Source organism: Triturus cristatus, chromosome 7 (genome assembly GCF_964204655.1).
Source record: "Triturus cristatus chromosome 7, aTriCri1.1, whole genome shotgun sequence".
In the NCBI taxonomy this organism is placed as follows: domain Eukaryota; kingdom Metazoa; phylum Chordata; class Amphibia; order Caudata; family Salamandridae; genus Triturus; species Triturus cristatus.
The window spans coordinates 1,046,341,817-1,046,357,765 of record NC_140590.1 but is presented as its reverse complement, the minus strand read 5'-3'; the positions used below and the strand labels follow the sequence as shown (position 1 = coordinate 1,046,357,765).

Below are 15,949 nucleotides of genomic sequence, written 5' to 3'. Positions count from 1 at the left end.
TAATCTGGTAGCTTCCAAATTAATATCAGTACAACTTCAGACAGGCATGCAGCTAGTGATCTCTGCACATGGCCTAAGGGGGCTACACATTGTTCCAGGCTGAAGCCCAAATTCAGTCCAGATTGGGTATATAGCAAGTGATACACCATAAAAAATGGACATTCCATGGGAAAAAAAATAATACTAAACAGTCAGTGAATACAAAATCAAAAATGGCCTGTAAATTGTCAGTTACGATGTGCAGTGCACAAAGCACAGCATGACTTACATTCCCACCTTGCTCATTCCACTCCTTCACCAATGACGTGTAAAAACAAAAAAAAGAAAATGGCATACAAAGCAGAAAACTGTTGCATCAATAGATATGCCACTTAATCTTTTCATTAGCTAAATTCCCCAGCTTCACTCTTGAAACTACCCTCATCCATCACATCCACAGAGTTGCACACTGAGCTCACTTCTACCTTTATTCGCTAAAGAAATGTAAGCATTTGTAAGACCCTGACCAGATTAAGTGAGCAATGCATTCTGTGATGTACCTGTCATACCTCTCCTCATTTAAAGCTTTTATCCATCCAGCAGCAAAACTTTTTTTTAAATTCAAGTTTTAGGATACAAACAACAATGAGATATCTGCATCAACAATGTTAAGCAATAGTTGGAGAAGGTGAATTAATACATGCCATATTCGAAAAACCAATTCAGTCTGACTCCGGGAGGTAGGTCCACAACTCACAAGAAATGCTCCACATGCCCTCCCTCTTCGCCCCTCCTCCTGCTGTTTCCTCCCACAAGAGCTCATCATGCTCTCCCCACTCTTCTAAGGCGTGTGTGTTAATACATGCATTCGTAGAGGATCCTATGTCTTTTGGCCTGGAGGTTGGCAGGAGGAGCTCGGCATATATGAGACATTGTTCCTGCCACAGTATAAGGTCCTGAATACAGTCCTTAAATCTCAGTCCCCTGCGCCGCCCCCCACCTACAAGCTACCCTTCTTTTCGCAAACAAAAGCCCTAATGCTGTAAATTTCCTATAGGCGGCCTCAACTTCAGCATATCCCAGTAAGGCCATAATAGGGGACCTACCATCTCTGCGAGCACTTCCAGGAAGTGCAGAAAGTTTGCGTTCCCATGCCCACACCTGTCACATCTATCATCTGTCCGAATCTGGAACCTACGCATCTTAGCCTTGTGGATAAAATTGTTACGTATTATCTTAAAGCGGCTGTTTGCTGATGTTTCCAGTCTGATTACAGCAATATTTCCACTGTTTGTCAGAGAGGGGTGTGCCCAAGTATGTCTCCCAACGGGCCCTAGAGGTGCCTGGGGCTTCTGTCGACGATACATATGTGTGGTGATATAGCAGGGAGACTACATGAGATGGGGAAGCGCATTGTAAGATTGTCTGTAGTGGGCTCAGCGTAGGTGGATCTGGAGGGAAGTCCGGTGTAATGGCCCTAACCCACTGGTGGAGTCGCACGTACATGAACAGCTCCATGGGCGTAGGTTCACAATGGTGAAAGAATTGTTCCTTAGTTCTAAAAAGGCCTTTGTTTTAGAGGTTCCCCCATGTTTTCATTTTGAATTTTTGCAGCATTCGCTGACAAACAACTTCTCTTGTTTCCTCAACGTCCGGATACTGTGAGTTGCAGTCCTGGTGAGCAAAACAGCTGTATTTCAACTCTAGCTGCACTGTCCCTCCATGCCGCATTAGTGCAGTCTACCGTTGGTGAAGTCCAAATCCCTGACCCTAGGGTCTATGTGCGATGAATCCCGCTAATGGGAAAGGGTCCCTGTCTCCCTGGTCAATGGCTAGGTGCGGCATGTATGGGGGAGGATGAAACCAGTAAGTGTAGTAGTGTACCTGTGCGCATTTATAGTATATTTATATGTCCGGCGCCTCAAAGCGCCCCTGTGAAAAGGAGCGAGTTAATGTATACCATTTTAGCCTGGGTTGTCTCCCTCCCAATGCCAGTCTGATCAGCTGTGATTGGCGCTCTTTAGAAAAAAAATTGTCCCTGATTGTATGGTATGTTTAGAAACAGGTACAGTAGCTTGGGCAGTATTATCATTATTATCAATGATGTACGTCCTGCCATTGAGAGGGGCAGGCGATCCAATGCGCTATGTCCGTCAGGGCACGACCGTAATTGGTCCATATCAATTCTGTTCGGTCCCGAGTGACAGTTATTCCTAAATACTTTACCTCCGCCTGGTACCAACCTATAGGGTAATCTAGATAGTACTGGCGAGTGACTGTAGTTAATGGAAACATTTGCGTCTTTGCCTAGTTAATAGTAATTCCTGAGATTCCTCCAATGACAGTAAATTCCTGTAATATGGGGTTTAGGCTAATCTGTGAAATCCAGACATTCAAAGTAATATCATCGCATACAGAGATATCAGAATATGTCTGATGAAGTACCGTATCACATGCTCTATAGCCAATGTGAATAATAGAGGTCGATAGCGGCACCCTTGCCTCGTCCCACGTGATACCTAAAAAGGGGCATAGCACACGCCATTCACCGATGTCGTGGCCTGCGGCTGATGGTACAGTAAATCTATCCAGCAGAGAAATCCAGAGGGGATCCCCATCCGCCCCAGCACCCTCAGGGGGTACCCCCACTCCACCGAATCAAACTCTTTGGTGGCGTCCAGGTGTACATCCTGTAGCAATGAGCATACAGTCTGTAGGTTATGTGAAGACGAGCACCCTGGAATGAATCCCGCCTGATCAGGCAGTACCAGGAAGCTCATACGGAGGCTTAGCCTATTCGCAAGCACCTTGGCTAGAATCTTAAGATCCCAATTTAAAAGGGATAATGTCCGGTATGACTTGCATCTATCCCCAGGCTTCCCTACATTTAGTAGGGAGACTATGGTTGCTTCTCTCATGGACTGAGGAAGGATTTCGTCCTCCCTAGCTTCGTCGTATACCTTCTTAAGAATTGGGACCAGGTAATACACATATGTCTTATAGAAGTCAGCCGGTAGACCATCTGAGCCGGGTGCCTTGTCACATCGGAGCTGCATTACTGCTGCTCTAATCTCATCCTCCTTGTTCTCCGCTGCCAGGAATTCCTTTTGTGCCGCCCTGAGCTACCTCACTGCCACATCTTCAAAATAAGTATCCAAGGAAGTAGCCTGCCACACGCTCGTAGAGCATAATGTTGAGTAGAATCTAGTGAAAGTTTGTAGGATATTGGCTGTGTCTTTATGTAGGTTATCATTGGTATCTCCTATCTCTAGCAGGTAATTGGCAAATCTAGGGCAGTGGACTTGATCCACAAGTGCTTTCCCTGGTCTCTCTCCCTCTCCATATCTGCGCGCCTTGAAATATTGTCCCCGTAACAGGCATTCCTGGTCTGCTGTTTCCCTGGACTCTGTTAGCGTATCCCTGAGGGCTATTTTTTGTAGGCGCTGTTGGGGATTCTGCACGTTCTTTTTCCAGCCTCTTAAGGTCTGCCTCCAGGCAGGTGAGAGTGTTGCGTGTATCCTGCTTCACACCACCTCCTTTTACGATGCATATGCCCCTAATAGTGACCTTGAACGCCTCCCATACAGTGGTGAGGCGCAGTACTGATCCAACATTTGTTGGAAAACTTATTGTATCTCTTGCCCCAGCTCTCTCTGAAAGGGGGCATCTAGCATGGTCGTAGGGTTAAGTCTCCAGGCGACTTGAGACACAGTGAGACGGGGGCGAGTGTAATTCGGACCTGGGAATGATTCGATAGTGCGGCCCAGATGGTAAGCTTGTGTCACCTATGTTCCCATCCCTCTGGATTTTATCCAGTAGTCTATTCTGGACCAAGTTTAGTGTATTGCGTAGAAATGGGTGCCGCCTTCTAGCTGAGGGTGCAGGTGTCTCCATGCGTCTATTAGGTAGTGGTTTGCAAGGATCTGCTGCAGCTGCTTCTATGTGGCTGTGTAATGATGTGGGTGATGGTTTGATCTGTCCTTACGATGTTCCAAGGATGTATTTAGGTCCTCCCCGCCCCCCATATTACATATGTGGACCCTATGTCAAGCACCTACCCCGAGAGGACATTAAAAAAAATACGGGTAATCTACATTCGGTCCATTGCAGCAAACCAGTGTGTCAGAGTATGTCGCCAGTCTCCCCCACATAATGTTCTATCGACCCTCTGTGTCCTGCATATACCCCATCGCCACATATTGCATGTTCTTCTTCATTAGTATCGCCTTACCTATGGCGTATGTGGAGTATGCGGAAAAACCTCTGTCACACCCTACGGGAAGCAAATGCAGAGTCTGCTCTGTGTGCCATGTGTTTTCCTTTTAACATGATATTGTGCCTATCCAGATAAGCTAGGACTCGTCTGCGTTTCAGGGTTTCTCCCAGCACTTGGTTTGTAAATTCAGTCCTGCCTTACCCCACTGCTCCGTCATTTGAAAGGGAGAAAGTATATTGCTGTATGTGCTTTGGCAAGGGGCTGCCATCTCCTGCTGTTCCGGCCACCCTGACAGGTAATGGCTTCAATTTGTAGTCCTGTACTGTACATTTGTGCAGATGCATCCCACCCCCACATCGACATCCCCAACTTGTCGAAGACATAGGTCCCCCCGCCCCATAAACTAATGCCTAGTGATTGAGCTGATAGTGTCTGAAGTCTTTCCCTCCAGTCCCTGTCCGCTTCACAGATGTCGCTGGGTCTCACTATGTCTATATTCCATATGGGCTTTTAACTGAGGTAGGTCCCTATTACGAGGTGATCACTAAACAGTAACCACCACTGATACTACTATAGTATTAGTGAATTACCCCTTACAAATAGAAGGGAAATGTGAAAGAGACAAGAATTAAGAGAAATAGAATGTAGAGTTAAAGAGACCACAGAGTATAAAAGGGTTCTCACAGAAGTTCGGTAGGGATTTCTTTCTGGGGTGTTTATTTTTTGGGGGCACAGCCGCTCCCCTTCCCCTGTTGCACGGGTGGGGGGGTGCCCGGGGTGCCCGGATGCGAGATCGTTAGTGTCTTGTTACCTCCTCCTGAAGTTGCAGTTAGTCATATGTTAAAGTGACGACATATGGGCTATTCTCAGTGGGTGCCCGTTGTTCTGCCACTATTAGGTATCCTCATTCCAGACACACTTCAGTCGTGCCCTCTGGTTCCAGGTCGATGCTCGGTCGGCCCCAGCCCGACCCCTTTTATCCATGCACCGATGCGGGTTACAGGGACCTCCTAGGCGATGTCTCGGTGTCCCTGCTGTTCGACATCTTGAACCTTTTAGGTAGTCTTCCACCCGTTGTGAATTAGTGAAGGAGCATTGTTTTCCCTGGTGAGTGAGCTTTTTATAATATTGAGTAGTCTATTTGGTCCTTCCTCAGTTTCTGCTCGACTGGTAGGAACTTCTTCCTGGCTTCCTGCACCGCCAGCGTGAAATCCGGGTTGAGTGCGATCTTATTCCCCTCAAATTCAAGCTGCTTCTTTTCCCTGGAGATGTTAAGGACGGCATCCCGGTCCCAATAGTTGAGTATCTTCTCGATTATAGGCCGCGGCGGTACCTCCAGAGGACGCCGGGCCCCAGCGAGCGTAGCGCTCTCAACTACAAGCTGTATAGAAAGGGCATCCGCCCCTGTGCAGCGTCTCCACCATCCATTCCACATAGACCCCTTGCGCCCTGAGTTGGTTCTCTCCGGCGACCCCATAATGCATACATTATTGCGCCAAGAGCACGCTTTTAAGTCCTCATTCTTTGCGACAATGACTTTTAAGAGGCGCTCCATTTGCAATAGCTGTCCTTTTCTACTCTCCGATGTATCCTCTAGATCCGAGAGCCTATTTTCTGCTTCCTGCAGCCTACCATCATTTGTTTTTCAGTTTTTGAGCCAGGAAGTCAACTCGGGAGCATATCGAGTCCATTTTGCTTTCTATGGATGTGAGGCTATGCTTCATGGACTCCAGTAGACTTTACATCATCCGCAGCCTCGTGAGCAGAATTGGCCCCTCTGCCATTTCCCTTTCTGTAAATGTAGACTGGCACCACCTGCCCTCCAGGGTTCAAAAGACAACCTGCACTGCTTGCCTTCTGTTTTGCCCATGTTTTCCCCCCAGCTAGTTATTATGCCAACGTTCCCCTAATGTCTTAGCTGTCGGTACTCACTTCGATTCAGTGGCCTGTGGCCTCGCTAGTCTGACGCCCTCCACCGCTATATATTCCGGCCCGAATTGTGTGCCTGTCTTCCTTACCTTATCGGTTCGAACCGGTGTTGCCATTTGACCACTGGCCTGTTGCTGCTTACCTGCTCTGTTGGACTTGCTGACCAGTGATAGTTTGTGCTTTTAATTACTGTATTGCTTCGTATATTCCACAATGTATTTTTCTCACTGTGATTAGTAGTGTCTCACCTCCTTGATTTCAGCCTTTCTAATGGCTGTGGTCCATTGCCATACTCCACCTTTCTAGGTTACATGGTTGGTGTTTACTCCTCACTCTTCTCGGCGTCCAGTGTCTGTGTCTCTTAATGGTATTGCGGGTCGCGGTCTCTTCCTCCGGCGTGTGCCCTGCAACGGCTTCGCGCCTCTTCGCAATTCTCCCGTTGTGCTGCCTCACACGCCCTTCGCCCGCAACCTCGAGCCTCACCTATGCGGGATAACTCATCGACCCGCCACCTGTGCCTTCTTCAGCTCTCGTTCCTGGGAACGTCTCACTGACACCACGGGCTTTTCCTCTACACACCTTGGCTCTCTACTGAATCTGCCATCTCCCAATCTGCAGCCACCAGTCTCCTTTGTGCTCTGCCATCACTGCATCTAGGGACGCAGGCATCCTCGCTGATGCTCCGTCCCACTCCCTCTATCGTGGCCGGGCCACGGTGGCAGCAATATGTCTCCACGCTGTCTCTGACTGTGCCGCTCCAGCGGTAGGGGTCTCCCTCCAGGCTCCGCAGTGGCGGCATAGCCCACGACCAGTCCGCCAGGCCTCCAATGCGGCCCACGCTATTCTCCTTCTCCGTAGAGGATTACAGCGTACCAGTGGTCACTCCCTACCAGGTCTTCATTTAACGGGGCATTTCTTTGTCACATCAGGTTCCTGGCAGTGGTAGACGGGCAGGATATTTACGGATTTGGCATCTGGGCTGCAGGAGCTTCACAGCCATGCATCCATCTTGCCTGTGCGCCCCCTATCGCCTCCCATCCAGCAGCAAAACATACCTCTTTTGCAGCAGATTTGATCATCCCTATTCAGTATTTGGACAGTTGCATTGGCCTCTGCAATGAAATTAGGATCAAATAGAAAATATTGTGCATGATCTATACATCTGTCCATATAACCAAGACCTGATACTAAATGTTTCCAGGAGCTATTGTGATCTCCGAATCCTCTACTTTTTCCATCTGTAAGCAATGAGATTCAAAGCCATACAAGTATAAAATAAGACCTGTACTGGCACAGCAAAAAAAACGGATGTACTCTCTTTTGGACAAATGCCATAGTTTTCTAGTCTTCTTTCAGGAAGGCCTTAAACTAATACTTTCTGCCACCCTCTAAAATTTATTTTCGTCATGTTTGAATGTCACTAAGCTTTTTTAAACTCTCGATTGAAACTTGTTCATGTCCTATCCAAAGCACATTATTAGGAATAATAAAATTACTTTTTCAGTGCTTTCACCCTCTAGTTTCATAAACTAAATAAGAAAAAAGTTAAATTTAAAAGCGTTGGCTGCATCTGAGGTAAAATATCTTATCACCTGTTTTTTTTCTTCCAGGCTTTACCTAAGCCACAAGGTCCAGGTGCATATGTCCTTAATAAGGTATCTGCAAAGCATAACCTTGGACAAGCAAGTGGGAACCAAAGTGAGACAAACCAATCGACTTCTACTGTAGATGACTGCCAGGTAAGTAACCATTGCAGTAGTTTAGCTTACAACATTTGATTTCAGGGCAAACATTTTAATTCAACTCCCCTGTTAAGTCTGTATTAATGTTGCTATAATGCATCGCAACACTGAAAATGACCAGTCCTGCTGTTTACGTTCTTTATTCTGTTAACAGGTGCTGCATTCTATATATTTTTTAGAGAAATAATATAATTAAACAACTGGCTGTGTTCAGTGATTACTTACTGGGCAGACATTGAATCGAAAAGTACTGATAACTGCAACCACCTTTACTATCAAGCAGCTGCATCCATTCTGAAAGTTGCTATCTGATAGAGACATCTAACCTCCGATTCCTTACCTTTCAATTGTCCCCAGGCGCCAGACTGGATCAGGAAAGTTTACTACAGCAGCACCTCTGCATGTCGGTAAAGGGTGACTAGTGACTCCATAATGATGTCGTCCACCGAAGGCGAAGTTGGCAGAGACTATATAAGATCAATGAGAGAGTGTGCCTTGAATTTATCAAAAGAGCACTACTGTAGAATCCAAGTTGGCCACCCTAGCACTAAAACGAAACTTTTTCGAATACAAAGGGGACATCTTCCTACAAGTAACAGGCACTTCGATGGGCAGCACTTTCGCGCCTAGTTTGGCAGGACTCTACGTTCATGATATTGAACGTAGACACATTCTGAGCATCGGCAACCCTTTCTCTTCCTCGATAAGTTTTTGGAAGAGATATATAGACGATGTCCTTTTAATTTGACACGGCACCGAGAGTGATCTTCTGGCTTTACTGGAATGGGTCAATACTCTCGATCAGTGTTTCCCAAAGTGTGCTCCGGGGACCCCCAGGGGTCCCTGACACTTTCCCAGGGGGTCCGCAGGCAGCAGTTTAAAAAGCACTGCACTTGTATAATTAGCAGTTTTCCAGCAACAATAAAAGTGTCAAGATAACATCAGTGATTAATGTACCTGCTGGAGAGAGATGAGAGTTTTGTCCTGTGGCAGCTTTGAGTTATCTAATGTAGCACAGAGGGTTAATATGCCTGCTGCAAAGAACGCGTACCATGCATTTTAAATAACAGTATTTTATGTGCATAGGCGAGTGGGTTACTGCTTTTGTCACAAAGATTATTTTGTTACTGTGCAGTACATAAGTGACAACCGTAATCTAGCACAGTGACCTATAAACTGTCATCAAAGAGCTGCTTGCAAACTGCATGGTACAAGTTAGTAACTTATGTTTTTTCCCGGTCTTTCATTATCCCGATGCTGCTAAAAAGGTTTATCAGGGTGGAAATACATTTTTATTGTTAAAGTCAATGCTAACCACTGTCTTATGTTCTGAATCCCGAGTTTTTTTGTGCTTCTCCAGACCAAGCACTCTTTAAAAATGCCTACAAGTGTAAATGACATGTGAATCCTACACCTTGTAGTCCCCTTTGCCTTATGTAACATTTTCTATACACTGATTTACACTTATGATTAATTGTCTCTATATGTGTGTGATGTAAAGTGATAAACATGTTATAGACTGCACCATTGTTTAAAGCGCTTGGTTACACCACAAACGGTGTGTCCCCGCGCTATGACACAGGAGAGAGAGAGTTACAAGAGGGAGAAGCGCTAGTATGAATCTATAATAGTTCATTTTTGCCATGTTTTAAGTTGTTTGCGGAAGTGTATTTCAGAAGTCTCCATTCTTAGGGTTATTGGCAGAGTATTCCAGGTCTTTGCGGCTTGATACCTGAAGGAGCGGGCTTGCTTTATATATCCTGGGTATTTTAACCAAGGCCTTATCCGAGGATCGCAAAGTTCGATCAGGTTTGTATTCCTTCAGGAGCGAGTGAAGATATTTAGGGCCGGATTTCGTGAGGATGCGATGCCCATAACACAAAGCCTTAAATATGACCCTCTTTCCTACTGGCAGCCAGTGAAGTTTTTTCAGGGCATTCTGTGTTTGCTCTCCTGGGTAAGCCAAGTACTAGTCGAGCAGCAGCATTCTGTACTCTCTGTAGTTTGGTAAGTCCCCCCTTAGTGGTTCCAAGATATAGAACATTCCCATAGTCCAGTTGTGAGGTTATTGTCGCATGGACAATGGTTTTTCTGGCACTAGAGGGCAGGAGGTTAAGAATTTTCCTCAAGACTTTAATAGCTCCGTAGCATTTGCCCGCAACCCTGTGTATCTGGTTGATGAAGCTCAAATCGGAGTCAAAATAAATTCCTAAATTTTTTACTTCAGTTTTAGGGTTGGGTAGTTGGCCTAAGGAGACTGGCCACCAAGCGGACGACCAAATGGTTGGCGATTTCCCCACAATCATTACCTCCGTTTTGTTCCCGTTTAGTTTGAGACAGTGACATCCAGTTCGCAACCTCTGATAGGCAATTGGAGAAGCGAGTGGCTGCATGTTCCTCCCTTTGTGACAGTAGGACAATTAGCTGTGTGTCGTCAGCATATGAGACGATTGACACATTGTGTTGTTCCACTTGCTCAGCCAAGGGACTTGCGTATAGGTTGAAGAGGGTAGGGCTTAGTATAGAACCCTGCTGGACTCCCTGCTCTAGAGACATGCTCTTTGATAGGTAAGGTTTCTGAGCCACTCTAAAACTACGATCAGAGAGGAAAGACTTGAACCAGCGCAAAGCCTTATTCCGAATACCGCATGCTTCCAGTCTTTGTAGGAGCAGCTGTTGGGATACAGTGTCGAAAGCTGCACTGAGATCAAGAAGGATCAGTGCAGCAGTATCCCCTTCATCGGCATGTTTCCTCAATGCTTCAGTAGCATAGAGTAATGCTGACTCCGTTGAGTGCGCACATCTGAAACCTGATTGTGAAGGATGTAATAGATCGTATTTATTTATATGGTCAGTTAATTATTTATTAGTTATTTTCTCCGCTATCTTTGCTATAAAAGGTAGTAGAGAGATTGGGCGTAGGTTTTCTAGTACAGTATGTTTAATACGGCGATTCTTTTTCAGAGGTTTGACAATAGCCTGTTTCCATTTATCGGGGAGCAGACCTTCTTGGAAGGAGCGAGAGATAATGTCTAAGATATGGGGCATGATAGGGTTGCCACCTTCCATAATTATATCTGGTCTAGCGGCGTCAAGGGGGGAGCCGGATTTTATTCCTCTAGCTATATCATTGAGTGCGGCTAGACTGTGTATGGTAAATACGTCCAACGTTCCTCCTGCGTAGAATTCCTTATTAGAGTCAATAGTGCTGGTACCTAATCTTGCCTCTATAGGGAAGGTGTCATCGATGTTCTTGACCTTAGAGGCAAAGAACTCTGCAATTTTGTCACAGTTCTCCCTGGAGGTAGGATCCTCATCCAACTCCTTCTGTGTTTTTAGTGACTTCAATATTGTGAATAGTTCTTTAGGAGTATTCTCGGCTCCATTAATTTTCTCTGTATAGTATGTACCTCTGGTTTTCGTGATTTGTGAGTGATATTGTTTTAGTTCGTACTTATACTCCTCTCTAGGCTTATTGCAGTAATTCTTCCTCCATATACGTTCTAGCTTTTTACATTTCTTTTTGGCTACAGCCAATTCTTTATTGAACCATGGTGCGGTAGCACCCCTCCTTTTGGGGATCTTTGTGCTCCATGGTGCTATTTCATTAAGTGTCTCGCAGATCCATGAGTCTAGTTGGTCATTTGCACGATTCGTGTCATTGTCCAATCTGGGTTCCCTTTCTATTAGTGCCTGAGAAAAGGAGGTGGAATTAAATGTATTCCAGTTCCTTGTAGTTATTTTCTGATTGGGCTGTTTCGGTATTTTCCTGTGTAAGGGTATGGAGAAAACAACTAGGTAGTGGTCTGACCACGGAATAGGACAAGGAAGTCCAACCGTTACATCTTCACAGTTAGTGAAAATAGGGTCTAATATGTGCCCCTTTTGATGTGTATAAGTTGTGACCCTTTGGGCTAGATTTAATGTCAGTAGGTCTTTACATAGGAGATTTATTCCATCGTCCTGCTTATTGTCAAAATGAATATTTAAGTCACCAAGCACCATAAAATTGTTGTGTCTAAGGGCTGGTTGCACTATTGTGTCCACCAGACTTGATATAAATTTAGTAGCTGGGCCCGGCGGTCTGTATATTATAAATCCGGTTAATGTGGTGCCCTCTCTGGTTGATAAAGTATATGAGAGAGCTTCACAATCATCTATATCAACTTGTTTAGCGTCACATGTCAAAGTGACTTTATGGATTATGGCTATACCTCCTCCAGTTCGCCCCAAACGGTCCTGCCTCATCATCCTGTAATCATCATTGATGGCATCCAAAACATCTGGGGTGGAACTCTCAATAAGCCATGTTTCTGTCAGGAATAGGGCGTGTAGTTTATGTTCCTCAAGCAGATCCTTAATTTCATATTTGTGTTTGGCTAACGATCTGCAATTGAGCAGAGCAAAACGCCACATTTGGTTCTTACTGATCTGGGTTTCTGGTCTGAAGTTGGTTTGGCAGTGCCAGCACTTCAATGTGTTTTTGTCTACACTTAGCCTATGTTTACATGTAGGATTCAGTGGTTTAGATAATATAAGTAGCTCCCCTCTGGTGTAGGTAATCCTATCCCTGGAAGTTTTGGGATCAGGGGACCTGGGCCCAGACCGGCGCGGAAGGACGCAGACGGGCTTGCCTTTGGCGCGCCCGCTGCGCGCGTCCGCTGCGCGGTCGCCTGCACATGAAATTAAATAGAGGAGTCAGGTTAAATCCTCCCCTCCTCCCTCCCAGGAAATGCGTCTGCTTGCTCGGCCCTCACCACAATTGGCACACGCCGTGATGGACCGGGGTGGGCGGAGCTGCAGCGCTAAGGCAGGTGAGCAACAGTGAGATAATTCAACACGTATAAAATGGCAGTTCCTTTAAAACGCGCTAACTCGTGGTGATAACAGAGTGTTTCCGCGCTGCTTTAAAAACAGTCTAATTAAAAGCGTGTGATTTTACACACACTCAATGCAGTTGGTGTGCACCGTATGGGGACTGGTCTGAAAACATTTGCCAGGGCTGCTTTGGGTTTCCAGTCTGGTCCTGGCAGGAGTAGAAACCTCGTACTGCGAAATAAAACCAACCATTTAAAAGTTATTCACAGAGATGCAGCACCAACCTTCCCATTAAAATTTTAGTTTTTTGCAAATTCTTTCAAATATAAAATACTAAGGGGGATATTTACAAAAGAAGTGGTGGAGCGTGTCGTTTGCCTCTGTGGCTTAACGACACGCACCGCCACTTCAGAAACGCAGGGCTGCACCATATTTACAAGAATATAATGCAGCCCTACATATCGCCCTGTGCTGGTGCTACACTTAGCAGTGTAGCGCCAATGCAGGCACCCTTGCAACAGAGTGCAAGGGTTTCTGCGTGCAGGGGAAGATTGTTTATGTAAAGGAAGGTCCCCCCTTCCTGCACATAAACAATCTTGAAATGGGGTTTTGTCACTTGTATGTGTGCTGCTAAATGCAGCACACATGGAAGTTACAAAATGCCTTTTATTTTTTAATGATTATGTGCAGGAAGGGTCACCTTCCTGAACATAAACAATGCAAGGCGTTTTGCTTTTTCCATGTGTGCTGCACAAGGCAGCACACATGGAAAAAGCAAAAATAAGGAGAAATAAAACATTTCCCCTCGTTTTGCCCACTTAAGACCTGTTTTTCTCTGGTGTTAATTTTGGCGCTGCCTTCTATTTACGCTGCCCCTGTGAATAGGGGGCAGCATCAAAATCAATGGGTTTTGCGGTGGAACGCCCACTGCAAAACCCACTAGCCACTCCTTTCACGCTAAGCATTGCGCGAAAGGGGGTCTTATTTACATGGCAGCGTTAAGCCGTGTTTAGTGGATTACCGCTGCCTTGTAAATAAGGCGAAGCCCTCATCGACATGCGAATGTTGCAAAAAGTGATGTTTCCATGGTGGTAGGGGTTTGTAAATATGCCCCTAAAATCCTTAGTAATTCGAGTATTTGTTTTGTGTGCACACATGTTTATTGTTTTCGAATTACTGTTTTAACGTTTGAAATTTAAATCATACAAATTGCTTGGGGGTCCCCGACTTCCAGTGGGGTCCTCAGGAGTCAAAAGTTGGGGAACCACTGCTCTAGATCCAAATTTAAAATTCACCCACACTAGCAGTCCACAATCTGTAGTGTTCTTGGATGTAGTCATTTTAAAATCCAGTGGATGTCTTATCACCAAGACCCACTACAAACCCACAGCCAGGAATCACCTCTTAGACTTTTCAAGCTTCCACCCAAGGTCCCTTAGAGAAAATTTACCCTATGGCCAATACCTTTGGGTGAGAAGAAACTGCAGCAATCTTGAAGATTTCAGCCAACAAGCTTTGGATCTGACCACCAAACTCAAACACAGGGGCTACCCAGACCATGTCCTTAACAAAGGTTACAAAAGAGCACGTAACCAGCCCAGGGAGGCACTACTGGAAGACAACCCCAAAGACAAACAGGAATTACCCCTGACATGCGTAACCACTTATAGTAGTGCTTCCAACGCTGTCAAGAAAGTGGTCAATAAACATTGGAGTATACTCACAAGCAACAACCGCCAGTGGGAAAAGCCTCTTTTCTCCTTCAAAAAAGGACACAGTATCAAAGACACCTTAGTCCACACACGCCCGAGAAATAACCAGATGAGGGATCCCACTATCACAGAAGCCTGGGGCCTGCCTAAGATCACGGGTCATTACCCCTGCACCTCCTGCAGCATCTGCCATCTCACCAGCCAGACAGAAACTCTCATTCTGGAACAAGGCAAGATCTGGACTCAGCGTGCCCACACCAATTGCAATTCTACTAATGTAGTTTATCTGATCACTTGCCCGTGTGGACTACGCTACGCTACGTTGGCATGACGACACGCAAAATCAAACTACGCATAGGAGAACATCGGAGTAATAGCTGCTGTGGCAGAATTACAACCAAACTAAGCGACCACTTCATGCAACACAAACACACCGCTAATGACCTCAGGTGGACCATAATCGAGCAAGTACACTCAGAACGTAACCTTCAGAAAATCCTTTTTGAGAAGGAACAGAGGTGGGTGTACCGTCTGGACACTCGCCTCCAGGGCCTAAATGACTATATTCCTTGGTCATCTGTGCTGCATCACTAGTTAATGACGCATCTAGTGCTAGCCTTGACCTATGATAGGGAGCTCTCCATTTTTTTAGCCTCTCTGCCTATCATGACCTTATTTTGATGCCTGCTAACCCTGAAGGCACATATAAAGTACTGACCCCCTCCTCCCTCCCCCCCCTTTTTTTTTAGACCCTCTGTCTCTCATGACGACAGTTTGATACCTGATAACCCTGAAGTACTGACCAGCCTTCAGACATTTAATGCCCCTTCCTACCAACCCACCCCTCCCTTTCTTTAAACCCCACCCTTCTTTTAGACCCCCTCCGCCACCTTGCACTGTATACCCTACAGACCCTCGCTTCCCCGCTATGCCATTCTGCATATCTCGCTCCGCAACAGAGCTTAATCCTTTTACACAGCCCATCCTCCCGTGTTCCTTTGCACCACCATTGTATCCTGGTTACATGTAATTTTTATTGTTATTATGCCTTTAAATCGTCATGTACCCATTTTGGACTTTAAGCAGCATTCCACTGTTTCCGTCATCAGCCGGTGTGTAACATAGCGATTCACACGAGCTGAATGTATTACGTACACGGAACTGCGTTACGAGTCCTTCTGTGTCCTTGACAATGAAGACTCGCATAGTAACCTCTTTGCCGATTGGTTACCGTCAAGATCGGTTTGTCCAATGCAGCGCCATTGGACACTGCTCCTACAACGTCATCACGCCCTATACGGGCACGCCCCCCTCTGTGGCCACACCTTCCTCCCTCGCCTCTTCAGCGCGAGGTTCGTATCTTTTCTTTATCAGCACACCGGCCCCCGCTCTCACTTACCATCGGGGTCCGGTTTCAGAGGTTCCGCTTAGGTGCCAAGCGGGTGCCAAGCTTAGCGGGTGTGAGTTTCAACAAAGCAAGGATCCCCCTGGTCCTCTTTTTTTCCCCTTTCCCTGCTTTTCCCTAGGGTGTGCCATTGTAGCTTCCACCCCCC

General features: G+C 46.0%; 1 protein-coding gene across 4 annotated transcripts in view; it reads left to right on the top strand.

The window, feature by feature from the left end:
• Positions 1-15,949, top strand: part of RBM27 (RNA binding motif protein 27) — a 691,940-nt gene that overhangs the window by 526,901 nt on the left and 149,090 nt on the right. For all 4 annotated transcript variants that reach the window (XM_085618112.1, XM_085618111.1, XM_085618110.1 and 1 more), the window contains one exon: positions 7,735-7,863. In XM_085618112.1, the coding sequence (XP_085474238.1) occupies positions 7,735-7,863 (129 nt within the window). The remainder of the gene's footprint in view (positions 1-7,734; positions 7,864-15,949) is intronic.